General features: G+C 56.4%; 6 protein-coding genes across 6 annotated transcripts; 4 read left to right on the top strand and 2 right to left on the bottom strand.

The window, feature by feature from the left end:
• Nucleotides 1-704: 704 nt before the first annotated feature.
• C8A04DRAFT_9916 (uncharacterized protein) lies at nucleotides 705-3636 on the top strand (the record flags this gene model as incomplete). The annotated part of the gene is made up of 3 exons (XM_062785682.1): nucleotides 705-1147; nucleotides 1323-3231; nucleotides 3361-3636. The coding sequence occupies 3 exons, from the start codon at nucleotides 705-707 to the stop codon at nucleotides 3634-3636; spliced, it is 2628 nt and encodes an 875-aa protein (XP_062639697.1).
• A 92-nt stretch (nucleotides 3637-3728) lies between these two features.
• Nucleotides 3729-4710, bottom strand: C8A04DRAFT_25832 (ClpP/crotonase-like domain-containing protein; the record flags this gene model as incomplete). Its single annotated transcript, XM_062779706.1, has 2 exons — nucleotides 3729-4380; nucleotides 4526-4710. 2 exons carry the CDS (start codon nucleotides 4708-4710, stop codon nucleotides 3729-3731), a joined length of 837 nt encoding a protein of 278 aa, XP_062639696.1.
• An 862-nt stretch (nucleotides 4711-5572) lies between these two features.
• On the top strand, nucleotides 5573-7052 carry C8A04DRAFT_25831 (monocarboxylate transporter 10; the record flags this gene model as incomplete). The annotated part of the gene is made up of 2 exons (XM_062779705.1): nucleotides 5573-5771; nucleotides 5824-7052. 2 exons carry the CDS (start codon nucleotides 5573-5575, stop codon nucleotides 7050-7052), a joined length of 1428 nt encoding a protein of 475 aa, XP_062639695.1.
• A 294-nt stretch (nucleotides 7053-7346) lies between these two features.
• On the bottom strand, nucleotides 7347-8775 carry C8A04DRAFT_25830 (PQ loop repeat-domain-containing protein; the record flags this gene model as incomplete). The annotated part of the gene is made up of 2 exons (XM_062779704.1): nucleotides 7347-8622; nucleotides 8717-8775. 2 exons carry the CDS (start codon nucleotides 8773-8775, stop codon nucleotides 7347-7349), a joined length of 1335 nt encoding a protein of 444 aa, XP_062639694.1.
• A 1198-nt stretch (nucleotides 8776-9973) lies between these two features.
• On the top strand, nucleotides 9974-12862 carry C8A04DRAFT_25829 (Cullin family-domain-containing protein; the record flags this gene model as incomplete). The annotated part of the gene is made up of 2 exons (XM_062779703.1): nucleotides 9974-12738; nucleotides 12805-12862. The coding sequence occupies 2 exons, from the start codon at nucleotides 9974-9976 to the stop codon at nucleotides 12860-12862; spliced, it is 2823 nt and encodes a 940-aa protein (XP_062639693.1).
• Nucleotides 12863-16164: 3302 nt separating this feature from the next.
• On the top strand, nucleotides 16165-17453 carry C8A04DRAFT_9897 (uncharacterized protein; the record flags this gene model as incomplete). The annotated part of the gene is made up of 2 exons (XM_062785672.1): nucleotides 16165-16761; nucleotides 16836-17453. 2 exons carry the CDS (start codon nucleotides 16165-16167, stop codon nucleotides 17451-17453), a joined length of 1215 nt encoding a protein of 404 aa, XP_062639692.1.
• Between the last annotated feature and the right edge of the window lie 1367 nt (nucleotides 17454-18820).

The raw sequence follows: 18820 nt of genomic DNA, 5'->3' as shown, positions 1-18820 counted from the left end.
AAATGGACCCGAATCCGGGTGATTTGAAAGCAGGTCTAACCCGGAGAATACTATGGACAGTACAGGACAATCAAGACCACCTGCACGCCATTCCGGCATGGGATTATGGTGGGGGCGGGGCAATCGCGCCTTCCGAAGTTGTCGGCCTCCACCGGACTTGATGAGTAATTGACGCTTATCCCCGGTTCATGAGATCAAGCAGTACCCGAGTTGAGAAGTGGTTCCAATTCAACGGAAAGCTACAGGGAACATAATCAATCCGCCGGCTCTCGAGAGCTATCTCGAAAGACTCAAAGACCAGTAGGTGGGTATGTATCCATAGTAAAAACTCAGCACTCTGCTAGAACGTTAGTTATTCCGTCGTTGAGAAGGAATTTAGCAAGTCATAAATGGGAAGTTGCGACTTGATAGTGGGGCAGGAATATTCAAGAACCAGGGTTAGGGTCGCAATTTGATGAATTCCAGCCAGCTCACAGCTTGACCTCAGCTTAACAACAACCAGCAATCAACAATCATCGACAATTGTACCACCACCACGACAGAGCCCACGGCCCGACAAACCACGATCGCTTCGAACTCCAATGACTACAGCAGCCGATAGTTAAGCGCGGCATTCGCTGGGGGGTTAATACATTACGAAATCGGGAAATAATAAGGAAAAAGGGAATAAGCCCCCGAAAAACAACACAACAGAAACAACAACCATGTCCCAACTCCCCCCAAACCTCGACCTCCTCTCCCTCCCCTCCTCCGCCGCCCTCTTCTCCTCCGACCCAACCCTGCACCACTCCCCGCATCCCACGCCCAATCCCAATTCCACTCCCAAATCCACCCCCAATCCCTCCGACCACCCTCCCAAAAGCACCAGTAAATCCCCCATCCCCAACTACACCCTCCCCCAAATCCGGCTCATCCACACCGCCCTCCTCTCCCACTCCGCCTCCGCCGATTCCCGTCTCCGCACCCGCGTCGGCGGGGCCTATCGCGAATTGCTGGGTACAGCAGACACCATCGTCTCCATGCGACGCGAAGCAGAAGGACTAGTGGTTGCGCTGGGCGGGATGGGGGCACGCTGTGGGAGTGGGGTTGTGAGGGGGAAGGTGGGGAGTTTGAGGGGGTTTGTTAAGGGGGATGGTGGGGGGGGAGAGTTATGATGCTGGGAGGGGGAATTATCATGAGCGTGGGGGTTATAAACGGGGCAGTGGGGGAAGAGGGAAGGAGATGGGACAGGTGGCGAGGGAGAGGTTGTTGGAGGGGGTTTTGTTGGGGCTGGGGGTTGTTTTGAGGAGGAGCGGGGGTGGGAATGAGACCGAAGGGAAGAGGAGTAGAGGCGATAGACTGGTGCTGGCGGCGAGGTTGTATGTTTTGGGGAGGTTGTTGGTTAAGAGTTTGGCTGATACCAGCGGCACAAACACAAGCGAGAAGGACAGCAACAACAGCAGCAGCAGGGTGGACACGGCGAGGAAAGCCCTCGAGGGCGTGCACCGCGCACGACTGGCCCGGAGTATCGACGCCGTGCTGCGCAGCGGCAGCGACAAGGCCATGAAGCGCGGGGATGTGCTCCGTGCGCTGGAGGCGTACAGTCTAGCGACAAGCTCGGGCGCGAGAGACGTGTTGGCGCATTTGCTAAGGGTGCGGGCTAAGGCGATTTCGGATGCGCTTGAGTTGGAACAGGAGGAGGAGTCTGATGATGAAGACACCAAAACACCGACAAAAACAGCAACACACCCCCGCAACCCAGACGACGTCCTCCGCGCCCTGGGCCTATACACCAAGACCCTCCTCGACGTGCAAACCCTCGTCCCCTCCCGGCTCGCCGACGCCCTACTCGCGCTCAAACAGACCCGGCTGCTGGACGACGCAGCACTGCGGCAAATGGAAGGTCTGCGACTGGACATCTACCAGCGATGGTGCGGCGACGCAATCCAGTTCTTCACGCCCTTCCTGCGACACGACGACCTCTCGGGCGAGCAGGCACGCGCCATGTTGTTCGGCTGGGCCAAGGGCAGCGAAGTGGTGCTGCAGGGGCTGGAAAAGACGCTGGCGAGCGGTGGTGCGATGGCTGAGTTTGCGGGGCTGGTTGACTTGCGCACGCGTGTGTTAAGGTTGTGGATTGCTGAGGGGGGCCGTGTGCACGGGGTTGATTCGTCTGAGATGTTGGACCGGCTGCGGGATGCGTTTAATAAACATATGCGCCGGGTGCTGGAGGCCAAGGTGGCTAAGTTGCGTCTTGTCGGCTCTGAAGTGGCTGCTGCGCTGGACGCGGGGGTTACCGATCGCCATCGTGCCCTGTGGGATGTCTCTTCTCTTGACACGGATTTATCTCAGACCGTAAACACAACTGGAACCGGTTCCAGCTCCGGCTCAGGTTCAGCGGCAGCGCTATTCACACAAGACGTCATTGCCCGTCTCCACGGCCGCAGCGACGCCGCATCCAAAGCCATCGCCCGGTACCGCGCCTGGTTCCACGTCATCGACGACGTCAGCCGCGTAGTCGAGCAGCTGCGCCGACAACGCTGGGACGATGCCGATGCCGACGGCGACGAGATCGAAGACGAGACGACCATCGAGGCACGCCAGCGCTTACTCTCGCGCGACGATCCCCAGGCGCTGAGCGCGTATTTGGATCGGCTATTGCGGGATGCGTTTAAGCGATTGGACGAGCAGTTGACCGCGTTGTGGCGGGCGCATGCTGCTACTGGGGACGACGACAATAGCAAAACCAGGAAGAACGGCCCCATCGCCATGTACCTCCTCCGCATCCTGCGCGACATCCGCGCTCGCCTGCCCGACTTCGATTCCAACTCCTCCTCCACCTCCCCCTCTTCCTCCTCCCCTCCCACCTTCGGCCTAACCGCCGTGCCCTCCCTCCACGCCGCCCTCGCCGACACCGTCCTCGACAAACCCCTCACCGAATTCATCCATGTCGCCCTAGCACGAACAACAGTCGTCGGGCGCGCGCTCTGGGAGGCGCCACACACGAAAACGGGAACGGGAACGGGAAGTGAAGGAGAGAAAGGGGAGAACCAAAAGACAAGGGAACTGCCGACGTCGCCTTCGCCGGGGGTGTTTCGGTTTTTGAGGGACTTGGTGAGGGAGATGGGGGATGCGGGGGGGGATTTGTGGAGTCCGAGTGCGGTGGGGGTGTTGAGGGGACGGTTGGGGGGGAGGGTGGCGGGGGGGTGGATGGGGGTTTTGGGGGAACTCAATGAGAAGGAGAAAGAGAGGAATGTGGGAGAGAAGGAGGATGAGGATGAGAAGGAGGAAGAGAGTGAGGCGGAAAGTGAGAAGAAGGGTGAAAAGGACACCAAAGACGACGACGACGACGACGAGACCAACCCCGAAAAACCAGGCCAAGAGAACACCCCTTCCACAGAAAAGACAGAAAAGGAGACCAAAGACGCGGAACCGGAGACCAAAACCCAAACCCAAAAACAAAACCAAGACCTGCTGGTACAATGGCTGCTAGACATCCACTACCTCCGCCTCTTCCTCGGCCCCGAAGAGACCACCCAGAACCTCGAGCAGGCTGTCTTCCAAGCGTCTCAGCTCGATGCCGCGTCTCGAACAAGGCTGGCCAAGGCTGCGCGGGACTATTTCAAGCGGACTAGTTTGTTGTTTGCGTTGCTTGTTTAAGGGAATGGTATTTACGTATTGTACAGCACAGGCCCAGGTATCAATGTAAATAACAGCCATTGATACAAACACAACCCCCCGTAAAAGATTGCCTACAACTTGTGCCTCTTCTTCCCCGACGCAATAGCCGCAAACTGCTCCTGCGGCACCCCCGTAACAAACCGATCCAACCCCGCAAACACCTCGGCCACATTCTGCGCCTCCATCACGTCCAACTCCGGCCGCCGAATCAACTTCTTGATCCCCAACAAACTCTCACCCACCAAATGCTCCCCCAACCGCTCATCAATCTCCTTTAACACCGCCGTCCGGAACTTGTCTTCCTGGGGCCCAGCACTGGTACTAGAACTACCAACATCAAAAACCTTATTAACAAACCCCGCCTGCACCAACTCCCCACACGTAATCCGCCTACTCATAATCAACGCCTCATTCGCTCTAGCCACACCCAACCTCTGCACCAGCGCGCGGGACGCCGCGCCCTCGGCTACCAGGCCTAGCGAACTGAAGGGGGTGAGCAAAAAAGTGTGGGGAGCGGCGTAGATGAAATCGGACATGGCGATTAGGGCGGCGGTGAGGCCGACTACGGGGCCGTTGAGGGCGGAGATGAGGATTTTCGGGTGGGTGTAGAAGGCCCGGGCGGTGTTGAGGTTGAGGGCGGCGAAGTTTTGGAGCCAGAAGTGGTGGGAATCTGGGGAGGAGTCTGTGGTGGTGGTGGGGCGTTGGGCGGTTACGTCGGCGCCGCTGGGAGAGTTATCAGTTTAGATTTCGTGATGTGGATTGGGGGATGGGCGACGGGACAGATGGGATGAGGAGTGGGATGAGATGAACAGCTCATCGGATGAATTAAAAGAGATGAGTGGTCATGGCCAAGAGACAAAAAACCTACGCAGAAAAATACCGCCCCTTGCCAATCAACAACGTGATAAACACCTCGTCGTGCGTCGCAATCTCCTGCAGCGACCGCGCAATGGCATAGTAGCCGCTCTGGTCCAGCGCGCCCAGCTTCTTTTCGTTGTCAATTGTGATGATGGCCAGTCGGCCCTGGTATTCGAGTTTGATGGGGGCCGCCATGATAATTCCCGGTTATGTCTAAATGGTTGGATCTTTGAGAAACCGGATGTTGTACGGTGTAGACCGCCGGGAGATGTTCAACACAAAAATTGGTGTGAGATGTCAATGAGATTCGGCTGACGCGAGGTTATGGAATGAATGTCGGCCGGCCAATCCGACGGTTTCAGAGCATGGATGACAGGCTTCAGAACCTCGGCTCCCCGCAAACCACTGACAGGGATTCCCCGCAGTGGCTTGGCGTGTCCCCAACTTGTTTCTCGAAGGGATATGAATCGTTGTGGAATGAAACAGCAGGTACGAAGTACAATGTAAGGCTGAACATTTTCTACGGGATACAATTTGTTCAGTCGGCCTGGCTCAAATGAGGATTATAACGGCGTGGATGCAGCTATGGATGGTCGCATAAGAGGGCTTGTCAATGGGTGACCTAGTAAAAACTCAACGTTAATTCCGTCTCTGCACAAGCCCATTGAATTCTACTCGAGCCATCAAACAAGGAGTAACGGTTCGGTCGTGCCTGCCTTCAGTATCAAAGATAGATTACTGATCGAGCTGATAAGGCCTGAGCATACAATCTACCGGTCGTTGTTTCCAAGTATGCAACGCGCTTCTCTCTCACACCGCCTCTCATTGGCCAATAGACGTCGCTCAATGTTGCGACAAGGGCGTGATGGAGCCGTTCCTTTCGTCTCAATGGCTAAGTTTGTTATCTCCGAAGTATCCCCAAGCAAGCCAAGATGGACGTTGGATGAGAGTGGGGTTTGACCAAGTTTAAAGGACTTGACTTTTTCTTTACTTCCAAAGCTTCAACCACTTCGTTACTATCCATTCAATTAGATAGTACTCGGCCACAAACACCACCATGGGCCCCGACGTGTCGACCACCACGGCCATGGAGCTGCACGCCTTTGAGGGCAGCCCACGCAGTATTGGCAGTGAACATCAACCCGAAGAAGGCCGTGAGCCCGAACACCAGATGGCCAGTCTGCCCCAGGTGGACCGCGGCAAGGACGCCTACCTCTTTCTCTTTGCCTGCTTCATGGTCGAGGCTCTTGTCTGGGGTATTTCTCCCTCTCTTTTTTCCGTGTACAATTCCATTGACCAAGACTTTAGGCTTCACCTACTGCTTCGGCGTCTTCCAAGACTACTACTCCACCCATGAGCCCTTCACCAACGCCGCCAACCTGCCCACCATCGGCACCTGCGCCATGGGCATAATGTACCTGTCCGCGCCCCTGGTCATGTACGCCCACCGGCTCTTCCCGCGCGCCGCCCGCCACAGCACCCTCCTCGGCCTCCTCATCATGTGCCTATCCCTAGCCCTCTCCTCCTTCGCCACCACCGTGCCCCAACTCATCGCGACCCAAGGCGTCCTCTACGCCGTCGGCGGCGGCATCGCCTACGCCTCCTGCATCGTCTACCTCGAGCAATGGTTCGTCGCCCGCCGCGGCCTCGCCTTCGGCATCATGTGGTCTGCCACCGGCCTCTCCGGCGTCATCCTCCCCCTCATCCTCCAACGCATGCTCACCGCCTGGGGTCACCCCACCACCCTCCGCGTCTTCGCCTGCGTCGTCTTCGCCCTAACCGCCCCGCTCAGCTTCTTCCTCCGTCCCCGCCTGCCCATCACCCCGGCCAACGCCACCACCCGCGCCCGCCCGTACTCCCTCCGCTTCGTCATGGAACGCCGCTTCGCCCTCTACCAGCTCTTCAACGTCGCCGAGGCCGTCGGGTTCTTCCTCCCGGGTATCTATCTCCCTTCCTACGCCCGCGTCGTCCTCGGCGCCAGCCCCGTCCCCTCCGTCATCGCCATGATGCTCGTCAACGTTGCCAGCTGGGCTGGATGTGTGGCCATGGGCTGGCTGATCGACCGGTTGGACGTCACGCGGTGCTTCATGGTATCTGCTCTGGGCGCCGGTGCCGGTACGCTCCTGCTGTGGGGTCTATCAGTCAACCTACCCGTGCTCTACCTCTTCTGTATTGTGTACGGGTTCTTCGCCGGGTCATACACCTCCGCCTGGCCGGGAGTCATGAACGATATCACCCAGCAAGGGCGGCGCGGTGAAACGGTGGAATTATCAGAAGACAACAACGAGGACAGCCCGAGGGACGATCACGGCAAACTGGCCGACCCAAGCATGGTCTTCGCCTTTTTGGCCATGGGCCGCGGCGTCGGCAATGTCATCTCGGGCCCGCTCAGCGAAGTGTTGGTCAAGGGCATGCCGTGGCAGGGCGAAGCGTTTGGGGGGTATGGGAGTGGGTATGGCGGGTTGATTGCGTTTACGGGGGCTACGGCGTTGTGCGGTGGGGGGAGTTATATATGGAAGCGGTTGGGGTGGTTGTAGATGCTTTATATAAGGTCTTTGAGTAAGTAGGTATGGCTATCACGGACTGTTGGAAAAGCGAGATGATACGTCTCAGGATCGTAGACTGTTATTATTACTAGAGTTGAGAAAAAAGACCGCTGCGAGCTAGAGTACATAACTACATAAACTTCTTATTTGCCTCTCCAGTCCCCAACGCCATTCCCAGACCGTTTTGTTTTGTCCGCCAACCCCAAAGTGTCCAACAAAATATGCAGAATACAATCCAAACATTGTTCATCATCCCTGAGTATCCCCCAGGATTAATACCCACCTTTAATACCCCGTGTGATTCCGCTGTAACAACGGCCGCGGGTCCCACCTCTCCTCTGCCCCATGTTCTTCGTCTTCCCCCTCTTCCAATCCCCGGGTTACAACCCCATTCAACCCTTCTTCTTCATCACTGCTGCTGCTACTAGCACTCTCTTCATCCTCTTCTTCTTCCTCCCCTTTGCTGTACACAAAAAACTGCACAAAAATGCTCATATCCAACAGCAGCGTGCCCGCGCTGCCCGCCAACCACGACAGATTAACCAGGAGGTACTGCCAGAATATCTGGCCCGCCTCGCCGGGCTGGCATCCGTCTTTGCCGTGCCCGCTGTGCCCACCGTGCCCCCCATGTCCGCCCTTCCCGCCTCGCCCGCAGTCCGGCTCATACGCCAGGATGGAGAGGACATACGTCAAATTACCGAGGCAGGCAAACAAAAAGAACAGCACCGACACGCCCTCAGTCGACTTGCGCCGCCAATTGAGCAGCAGCTGCGGCAGCCGCGAGCCGAGGTAGAACACGGCGCAGAGCCAGCCGAAGACCTGGCCGAGCGTGTTGAACTCGAGCGGGTCTTGTTGTTGGCCGTGCTTCTTCTTATGGTCGTTATCGCCGTTGTACCGTCGGCTCAACCACCAGCCTGCGACGCCCGCGGCGCAGACCATGAGGATGGCGAAGCTGTTGAATGCGGCTGCTTGGGCGAACGTTGTCCTGGGCGTGAGGCGGCGCGATGAAGTTGTGTCTGTTTCGTCTTCTGCACTGCTGCCGCTCACGAATGGGACCGCGGGCGAGAGGTGGGTCCAGGAGCCCCGGCGTTCGTCGTGTTCGTTGATGCTGTGGTAGTATGGGGACCGCTCTGCATGCTCATGCGTGCCGTTGGCGCTGTGGCTGGCGCCGTTGCTGTTGCCATTGGTGTCACCGTTACCGTTACCGTTGAGAAGCGCGGTCCGTTCGTCGGCCCCGTTCACGCCGTTCCCGTTCCCATTCCCGCTCCGCTTCGTTTTCGAAGTTGTTGGCGCTGGCGGGGTCGGCACATCGTCTCGGAGGGTGAATCCGCGGTAGTAGAAACACTGGGCCATCAGCACAATGTCGGCGATGGTGTAGTAGATAGCCAGGATGAGCATGGTCGGCAGCACGCCCTGCAGCACGGCGCCCAGGATGTTGAAGACATCGCCTAGCAACCAGACAACGACGAACTGGATGGACAGGCCTTCGGCGCTGCGGCGGCGAAAGTTTTCGATGATTTGGGGGGAGAAAACAACGACCCAGCAGGCGATGGATATGGAGCTGTGGGGGCAGGAATTAGCAATTCATCTCGAGAAAACTGTGCGGGTGTTGGAGGTAAAAGAGGTTAGTGGACTTAAGTAAGTCGCGTGCATACCCGCAGATTCCCGAGATGGCCTCGACATCGAGGTTCAAAGGCCCGGTCGGCGGCGCCATTGAGGATATGTGATGATCGGACGATGCCAAGTATCAATCCCAAGGAGAAAGGAAACGAAGAGGAGAATAGCAACGAGGGGAGACAAAAAGGGATCTGCAGGGACAAGGAAAAACTGAAAAGGGGTAAGCTTAAACCCAGCAATGGGGTATAATTATGGGTTGGTCTCTCCTTGACGTTGCATAACCCAAGCAACAGAAGTCCCCTGGATCCAATTGGCAATTTTCAGCTGGTGGGAGAGAGGTTGGAGGAGGAAAACTCGTAAGGTAGCCTAGGATGAGACGATGAACGCGCTTTCCCCAGCATGCACCGAAGGTTCTTTTTGTGGGGTGACCCCAGACGACTGGTGGGGACCTGTCGAATGACGTAATTAACATCCATGGGATGAAATTTTTGAAACGGAAATCTCATGCGGGTGCAGTCTATGGTGCCCGTGAGAATGAGTTCCGATAATCTTAGCCGGAATAGAGGCCTGGATCACATAAAACTCCAGAATCTGTACCTGCAGTCTGCGGTTTCCGATCAACTCTCCTCACAAACATGTTAGCTGTCGGTCCTCGGCAGGACTGGCCAGCCCTGCGGTCCAACGACAGAGCCAATTGGAGCTGGAAACAACAGAAACGGTTGACAGATTCGACGCACTCGAGCACCAAAAGTTCTCAAGAATACAATCCTATTTTGTTTCGTCTATTTACTATGTAGTCTGCTCAGGTCGCTCACAGCACTTGCAATCAACAACAGCTGTGTACTATGTAGGGATTTCGTAATTACACGTACTTTCCCGAGACCATGTCTGTGATCAGTTTCCCGATCCCCGCCTTTGCCCCACTCTAACCGAGCTCCTTATCGATAGCAAGCAGCAGTTCGTTCGGGTGCCCGCACCTTAACTCCGCTGTCAACTGCTGGTTTCCATCAGCTCCGGGCATTCTTTTTTCTTCCTACAAAACCTCAAACTCGACATTTTAGCGATTTAATCTAGAATCTCCCCGGCCCCTTCATACCACCTCCCTCCGGCAGAATTCGACGGCACAATCCCGATTTTCGACCCCATCGTAATCCCCTGCAGCTTCCGGCCTCGGCACAGCATTTAGGGAACGGCACCCGAAGCGAGCCCAGCGCAGCAGCTCCAATCACCAATCGCAACCCTTCCACCACACACACAAGAGGCGCCGTCGCCCTGCGGACCTCCCGGTCCAGTCCATGCCTCCGCCGACCTACGAACCATTCGCTCCCGCCCCATCCGCCCAGTCGTCGTCGTCCACCCCGAAACGGAGACCACGCGTCGACTCCGACATCGACTCGACGACCTCCCGCCCCGTCCTCGACCCCCATCCGAAACGTCCCCGCTCCGAACACTACAGCCCATCTTCCCTCTCCGCCGCCTCCGCCGTCACGATGTCCGCTAAGGTCCAAGGCAAGCGCCCCGAGGTCATCGACCTAACAGGGAACAGCGCGGCCGGCCTGGTCGGCTCGGCATCATCCCAGCCGCGCGTGGGTCTCCAGCCACAACTTGGCTCTCGCAAGCTAGTCGTCAAAAACCTCCGTCCCGCATCCCAGACGTCAGCGGGGACGGGCGCCGGTGCGGGTTCGCCCTCCGCTTTGCCGAAGGGCGCTGGGGGGCCCGCCGGGACAAGCGCTTCCCCTGTCGAGACGTACTACACCCGCGTGCATGCTGAGCTGGATGCGGGTCTTGCATCTATCTTTGCTGGGCGCACCACGAACCAGCCTATGGAACGGTTGTACCGCGGCGTTGAGGACATTTGCCGCAAGGGTGATGCTGCTGAGCTGACGGCGCGTCTGCGTTCACAATGTGAAGCGTGGTTGACCGGCCCAGAGATGCTTGGTGGGCTGGGTGGGTTGGGGGAAGCGGCCATTCCTACCATAAGTTCTAGCCCTGCTGGGGGGGAAGGCGACGGGGATGGGTACGCGGTGGGGGATCACTTGTTGAGACAGGTGGTGGCACGATGGAGACGGTGGAACGACGTTATTTTCGTGCTCCGCGGCGTGTTCAGCTACCTAGACCGTGGATATCTGCTTATGCAGTTGGTCGATGGCGGCAGAGGGAGACAGGGGATCAACGAGATCGCCATCATGATATTTCGGAGAGTCCTTTTCGGGCCAGGCAAAGCAACGAGCATCCCGGCACTCGGGAAAACGGTGCTGCAAGCGGTATGTCGGTTGGTGGATTACGCCCGGCATAAGGATGAGCGCGCGGACGGGGTATTGTTGCGGGATGCCATGTCCATGATGAGACTGTCTGGTGTCTACAGCAAGGCCTTCGAGCCCATGTTCTTGGTCCAATCGCACCGGTACTACGAGCAGTTCGCCAGCGAGATGAGCAACGCGTCCGGGCTCAAGGAATACATTGTTGCCGTCACCTCGCTGCTAGAACGAGAGACCGCTAGATGCGACGGTTTCAACTTTGAGAGCACCACCAAGCGGCAACTCCTGGGCGACGCCAACCACGTTCTGATCGAATCGTACTCGGAGAAGCTTCTGGATAGCGGTAGTGTCGCCAGACTGCTCGAGGCCCACGATGTCGAATCGATGAAAGCTCTCTACGAGCTGTTGAAGCTCACCAACCTCCAAAAACGGCTTAAGGGCCCGTGGGAGTCCTACATTCGGGAGACTGGCTCGAAAATTGTGAGCGATACGGAGCGGGGAGACGACATGGTGGTCCGGTTGTTGGAACTGCGCCGCGCTTTAGACGTAATGATCCGGGACGCTTTCGACAAAGACGACGTCTTTTACTACAGCCTGAGGGAGTCGTTTGGCCACTTCATCAACAAGCGACAGAACACCTCGGCTTGGAACACGGGGACCTCCAAGGTTGGCGAGATGATTGCCAAGTACATCGATCTTTTGTTACGCGGCGGGCTCAAGACGCTCCCCAAGTCGCTGCTCTCCGACAGCAAAGACAAAGCGGACGCCGAGATGAGCGGCGTGGCAAGCACCGGAGACGAGGATGCCGAACTCGATCGCCAGCTCGACCACGGCCTCGAGCTCTTCCGCTTTATCGAAGGCAAGGATGTCTTCGAAGCCTTCTACAAGAGGGACCTCGCGCGGCGCCTGCTTATGGGACGTAGCGCAAGCCAAGACGCAGAACGCAGCATGCTAGCCAAGCTCAAGGTCGAGTGCGGTTCTAGTTTCACCCACAACCTAGAGCAGATGTTCAAGGACCAAGAGCTAGCCAGGGAGGAGATGGCGTCTTACAAGGAATGGATGAACGATACCGGGCGCACGGCCGACGGCGTGGACCTCACCGTCAACATCCTCTCCGCCGCAGCGTGGCCGACCTTCCCCGACGTCAAGGTCCTCCTGCCCAAGGAGGTCCTCACGCAAATCAACGTGTTCGATGCGTACTACAAGAACAAGCACACCGGCCGGCGGCTGACCTGGAAACACAACATGGCGCACTGCGCTCTTCGCGCCCAGTTCAACCGCGGCGTCAAAGAGCTTCTGGTCAGCGCACCACAGGCAGCTGTCCTAATGCTCTTCAACGACGTGGAAGAGAAGCCCACCGAAGCGGGCTCGTCTTCCTCCTCCTCCAGTAAAACAGCAGGCATCCTCTCCTACGACCAAATCTCCCAATCCACCGGCCTCACAGGCGGCGAGCTCGACCGCACCCTCCAATCCCTCGCCTGCGGCCGCGCCCGCGTCCTCTCCAAACACCCCAAGGGCCGGGACGTCGCGCCCACCGACACCTTCAGCGTCAACAAGGCGTTTACCGACCCCAAATTCCGCGTCAAGATCAACCAGATACAGATGCGCGAGACGCGCGAGGAGAACCGCGAGACGCACGAGCGCGTGGCGGCGGACCGGCAGTTTGAGACGCAGGCGGCTATTGTGCGGGTTATGAAGAGCCGGAAGACGATGACGCATGTGCAGTTGGTGGATGAGGTGATTAATCAGACCAAGAGTCGGGGGGCGGTGGATGTGGGGGATATTAAGGCGAATATTGAGAAGTGAGTTTTCTTTCTCCTTACGAGTATTTGGCTTTGGGACCCGTTGCTAACATGGACGTGATGCAGGCTTATTGAGAAAGATTACATCGAACGCGAGGGCGGCTCGTATGTATACCTAGCTTGAACCCAACAACAACACAACCTGCAATTCGCGAAGAGATGGACTCTTGTTTTGGTTTGGTTTCTCTGCTTCAGCCCTGTTGTTCGCCCCCGCCTGTCTGAATTGCTGGATTCCACGGGCCTTGCCTACTCAGCGGCTGCTGCAAGGCACGTTATACGGAGGAAGCGTCATTGGTGTCAATGTCTTATTTTTAATGGCAGAGATGTTTGGTAACGTTAGATGAGCCATGCACTGTTACGGATCTAGAGAATGGAACCAGTCTGTGTGTCTGTCTATCCCGTTGAGATCAAATTTCACGCAAACCCAATATCACTCACGCATCTTCAATAATTCTGGACCACCCGTCCGGAGCTCATTCGGGCCAAGCAACATTGTGGCTGACGCAGCCCCTCTCCCTCGTCTCGGGAACAGCCACCGGCCACTGGCCACTGCAGGTGTGGACGAGGTAGTTACTATTCCTGGCCCTGCGAGATACCGTTATTGGTACCTTGCAGAAACGGGCTGGGGTGGTGGGCCGGCCATGCGGGAGCGTGGGTTCTAGCCGCATACGAATAGTCACTGCGCCCCGGTGCTTGTGTCGTACAGGTCGCTCGCTCATGGAAAATGGGAAACGGGAAAAAGCCGGTTGTGTCTGTTGGTGGGCTGGTGTGGAAGGTTGTTGTGGGTGGGTCTATTGCATTAGTTTTGCTCCCTTGTCTTGATTGTGTGGGAGATCCGCCTGTTAGAGAGGAGAGGGCCGGTTTGAGGTCTTGGTGCTCACCAGGCTGAGGGCATATTGTGTTGGCGGGCGGCTTTCATCGGTCCTGTTGATGATGCCCAGGCGTTGGGAGCTCAGCTTCGTCCCAAACGGGTCCCGGTACTCCGTACGTGTCCCAAAATCAACTCATCTTTCGTCAGCCCGTAAATTACCTCTGTAAGAACTTAAGAAGCGACGATACTTCAAGCTGATGAAGCCTATTTTGAAATCAACCCGAGAGCGAAGAACGTCGAACTCGGTAAGAAAGCCCGGTCTAGACCAGCCCCACCAGCTACGGTGGCCGCCAGGGTCGTATTCTGTGATTCCACAAGGGAAAATAATCCGCAGTAGGGCTGCCAATAGCGTTGGAGCAGGTGATGAATTTGGGTAATAAGTGGGGTTATTGAACAAACAGAGAAGAAAAAAAACAGCGAAGAACCATGGAAGTCTGCGAACGCTATTAACGGAAGCCGACAGTGGACTGCATCGGCGCATCCTCGTCGATCCGGCTGCTTCCTGAGAACTCCACGTGGGAAGCGCTGATCAGGTTGCGAAGTTGTTCTTTTCGTCGACAAACGAAGGTTGAAATGCAGAAGGCATGATTCACAACAGGCCGCTACTTAGCCGTGGAAAAGAGAGAAGAGAAGAAGGAAGGGAGCTGGAGGAGACGAACAGAGATATCACCCACCCACTCCCTAGCTCTTTCCATTCATAGCACCCACCGCTCAACCTTTTTTCCCGACTAGTGGTTTGCGGAAACCACGACCGAATGAAATTTCCGATCCAATTTCTCTACACTTCCATCTACCCCTCCATTAGCATTAACGTTAACATTTTTTCCCATCCCACTCTTGGCTTCAATCACCGGCCGCCGAAGATCATCTGTACCTGCGTCATCTACACTCCAGCGGTCCGCCAGGCCATCAATCCCCCAGGCCCGCCGTCCGATGATTAATTACGTTTCATCTCAACGTTATTTATTTTTCTACCTCAGATTTTATTGCCTGACCGGCCGTCTGTCTTCCAACTCGTGTTGGCTGACGAACCGGCGTTCAGCCCATTCGGCACAGCACCCCGCAGGGCCGCAGACGCCGCGGGCCATCACATCACTCACTCTAGACGTGTCTCAGAAATGGTGCTGCAGATGATGAAGCCGTTCCTTGTCGGAGTCAGTCCGTCGTCAATCATCACAGCTCGGCGTGCGTCGTCGTCGAGGGACAAATATGGAATTGAGATCTGGACACCCAGACCCCGGCTCCAGCCCATCGGCTCATCTGGATCAATAACGTTACTTCGTCATGGACAAATATCCGCACGCGACCAATAATCAGCAATGGCCCCCGCCGGCGGGCGGTGGATCGGGCACGCAACACTCCCGAAGTCCTGCGTGTGGTGGGCAATGTGCAGCGTCTGCGACTCTGTGCCGTGACCTGAGCAGGCTCTTGTTGGAGGCGTGTTTGGCGTTTGGCAACATGGAACGATTGGAAAAGAGCAAAGCCTTCCCCAGCCAAGGATTAGCTGCCCCCAACTGCCCGATCCAGTTCAGCCTGCGCCCGAGTTCTCGTCCCCGCGAGTCCAGGGATTGTCCACCCTTGGCCGCATTCAGGTGATCCCATTGGTCGCTTAGCCCACGAACCCCCAGCAGATGGCTGCAGCCGAGCTACCCCCGGCGGCGGGAAGTGCGTCGGGTTGTGCGTCGAGCAGCGACACCCCTGGAGCAGATCGTGGTGTTTGGAACGGTCTCGCCCTTGCTCTGTGCCGCCGATGTTTCTATTTTATCGTTGCGTGTTGCTGTTGCTGCTGCTCTGAGCCCCCGGACGCTCTTTTGCGATCTCTTGTCTTGCGGACGGCCCTGGAATTCGGATCCTCCTTACCTCAGCCCTGAAGCCTCGAACTCGACTCGAAGTTTGGTTCCCAAATCTCACCTGTTCGACGACGACAACAGCCACCAGTTGTTTTGTGGTTGACATCTGCACGGAGTTCTCGGGCACGCACCAACACACGATCCAGACGCACACTATTGGAATCCCACAGCACCACCACCCACACAAGTTATTGCTGCACGCGCCCAGTCAGCCAAAGCCCGCCCAACTTCCCCAACTCGGCCACGGCATTACCACCGAAATTTCTTATTGCCTCGCCCGCACCATCCCATTGGCGTTTGGCCGTTACTGGCCTGTCCGCTCGGCACTGCGTATATTTACCCGGAGCGTCCCATATTGGCGCATTCCGCAGGGCCACCTTCGCTGCCGTCTCACGATATATTTGTTCTGTCGTCACGGGTCCGCCAAGCAAGCGTACCTTTTTGCACTCGTATCGTCGGCCGTGTTGTGTGGGAGACGGAATCCCCCGCACGTTTTGCCGACGACTGCCTGAACATCGCGGCCGGGTCTTATACTTATAATAGGGTTCTTCTTTTTCGTGTGCAACGTCATTTTTTCTTTCTCGAATTTCCACAGCTTGTCAGGTTTTCAAATCACCTTTGACATCCGAGCGAGCACCCTTGGGACCCGACCCACCCGTTGCACTGAGTGATGTCGTGCCGGATCACTCCTCCGACTGCAACATTATGACTTGCCGCTCCACAACCTCGGCGCCAGCGTACGACGTTCCTCGGCGGCCGCACCGCAGTTCCTTACCAACGACACACAGACGACTCACAACACCATGGGCTGTGGTTCTCCTTGTGCTCGCATGTTTAGTGTCACACGCAGTAGCAGCCGCTCCGGACCATGCCAGGCTACGAATTGAAACCCCGATTCTCCACCGTGGATCAGCGCAGGGAAACGACCGGGTATGGGCAAAGGGGGTAGAGGATGCCGTCGCAGCAAACAGGAGGACGGTGCCACGGCAGGTCGCGGTGCAGGAGGAAGAATCGACCACCACCACGGACTCATCGTCGGAAGAGCCGTCTGAGACAGCACCAAGCCGCTCGGTAACGACAACCTTCACCATCGGCGTCGGCACGGCCTCTCCCTCCAAGACTACGTCTGTTGCTTCGTCCACGATCGTGTCCGCCAGCCCGCTCCCCAGGATCCTCGATAGCATAGCGGCCAACTTCCAGAAAGGCCCCAACGGCGAGGCCCCGACTTGCCCCATCTTCATCAACTCGTTCCTTGCCGATCCGAACTTTAAGCAATGCTACCCGCTATCCATGCTCTTTGAGGTAACCCCCCCCCCTCCTTCCCCGTCTCTTCCCATCTCCAACTCCCCGCTAAACCCATCTCCTTTCATCATCAGCAATCCACCTCCTTCTTCGACGCCCAACACTCCCTCGTCGGCATAACCCGCACCCTCGACGCAACCTGCGCCGCCGACGTCACCTTCTGCACCTCCTACCTCCGTCAGCTCGCCTCCAACCTCACCCTCCCCGAAAACTGCGGCGCCGACTACGCCCTCGGCAACCCCGTCGTCACCGACACGCATCTCGCCATGCTCGCCTATGCCCCCGTCTACGGCGCGGGGTGTCTCCGTGACCCGGCAACGGGCGCCTACTGCTACGCCAACGCCATCACTAACCAGACCAACGTGAGCGCGCCGTATTTTTATTTTTTGCCACTCAACAAGACGCTTCCGGGTACCACCGTGCCGCAGTGTGGGGCGTGTTTGCAGAGGACGATGGCGCTGTATAAGGCCGCGACCGCGGACCGGTCGCAGCCGATTGCGGCCACGTATCAGACAGCGGCCGAGCAGGTCAATGTGATTTGTGGCCCGGGGTTTGTGAATGAGTCGCTGGCTGCGGAAGTTGTGCCGTCGTCTGGGGCCGCCGGGGCGGTTGGGGGGGTGGCAGTCGTCGCGAGGATGTGGGGGACGGTGTTGCTTGCATTGGGGGTTGCTGAGGTGGTCTGGTTAGGGTGAGGGAAAAGTTCATGGGTCACCCGTTATGATGATGATGTGTTGACGGGGTTTCGGGGGGTATTATGATTGGGCGGGATTTTATGGTTTGGGTTTTGGGTTTGGATTGGCGGTGGTTTGGGAAAAGATCAAGAACGGCTTATTTGAGTGGGAAAGGACGGCATTTTGGTTTTACTGCTTTTGATATCATAAGCGAGCGTGGTGTTGGGGTATCTGTTTTATCATGAGCGAGGGTGGTGGGATGTTTTCATTGGGAAGGACAACAGGCCTGCGTCTGTACATATGAAGGATACCCGAGGGATGTAGCGATAGATGATTGAAGTTCCAGAACTAAAAACAATCTAATGTCTAGAATATATCACTTATCGATCATTTGTTGCACTTTCCCTTCCTTTAATGGTCTAGTACGCATTTGATATTTGTAAAGAATACTATGGTGTTCTCTCCTTTATTGTAGCATTTCGAAGACCCGTCCTCTTTACCATGATTTCCTATGATTAGCTTGGGCCCGGGCCAGAAAAAGGGAGGAGGAACCTTGATAAATCTACAACAATCATTAAACTCACAGTAGAGTTTAATCGAGTGCTTTCTTTTTTCTTCCTTTCCCTGTTCCTCTCTTTCCGCTTCGCTTCCTGTCTTCTGTTTTTTGTTGTATTCTTTTTTTTTTTTCAACGCTTGTTAAATACCGATTGTGTCAGGTAGGAACTATCAGTGGGTTGATATGGATTGATTGTGCTGTTGCTGTAGTGAAGTCTTGGCATTAGATTCAGGGGGTTTGTTTACTTTGGAGACCCCGTCGTAAGTCCACGTCCTACGTCAGGAGTATCACATGTAGAGCCTTTTCACACCACCATGGATTTTTTGGTGTAGCGTGTCTCGATTTTGTGGTGGTTTTGCAAGGCAGAGGTGTGTGTTTTGCTTTGCTGTGATGAACGGCATTGAATGCTCTTCCACGTTGCCAGTCGGTGTTTAGGAAGGCCTAGTTGCAGGACAGAATAATTGAATAATTTAAAAGAACATCACTGTAACCCACATTGATCGGTCTTATAATTGATGATCGGGCAGCAACTGCAACTGTCAAATCAACACCACGTCAATCCAGTACTTCGAGAGCTAAGATCTTCCCTCACGCCCTACGTTTCGTCTTTCTTTTCTACCCCTACCACTTTAGCTGCCGCGGCCCGAGCAGAATAACGGACTCAAAAACCGACGTTGTCGTGAAAGCAGCCCACGGCCCTCGTGCTGGGCTCAGCACCCTTCCCCCTCTAGAACCGATTCTAGAGCGCTCAATTTCAGCACGATAGCTTCACGTAAACGGGATGGAGGCTGTGGTCAAGATTAGGAAAGGATTGGAATCGGTCTGCTGCGAC

The sequence above is a fragment of the Dichotomopilus funicola genome (genome assembly GCF_033296635.1).
Source record: "Dichotomopilus funicola strain CBS 141.50 unplaced genomic scaffold C8A04scaffold_9, whole genome shotgun sequence".
NCBI lineage: Eukaryota > Fungi > Ascomycota > Sordariomycetes > Sordariales > Chaetomiaceae > Dichotomopilus > Dichotomopilus funicola.
Note: the sequence above shows the minus strand (reverse complement) of the source record. Positions and strands in the feature narration are given on the sequence as shown.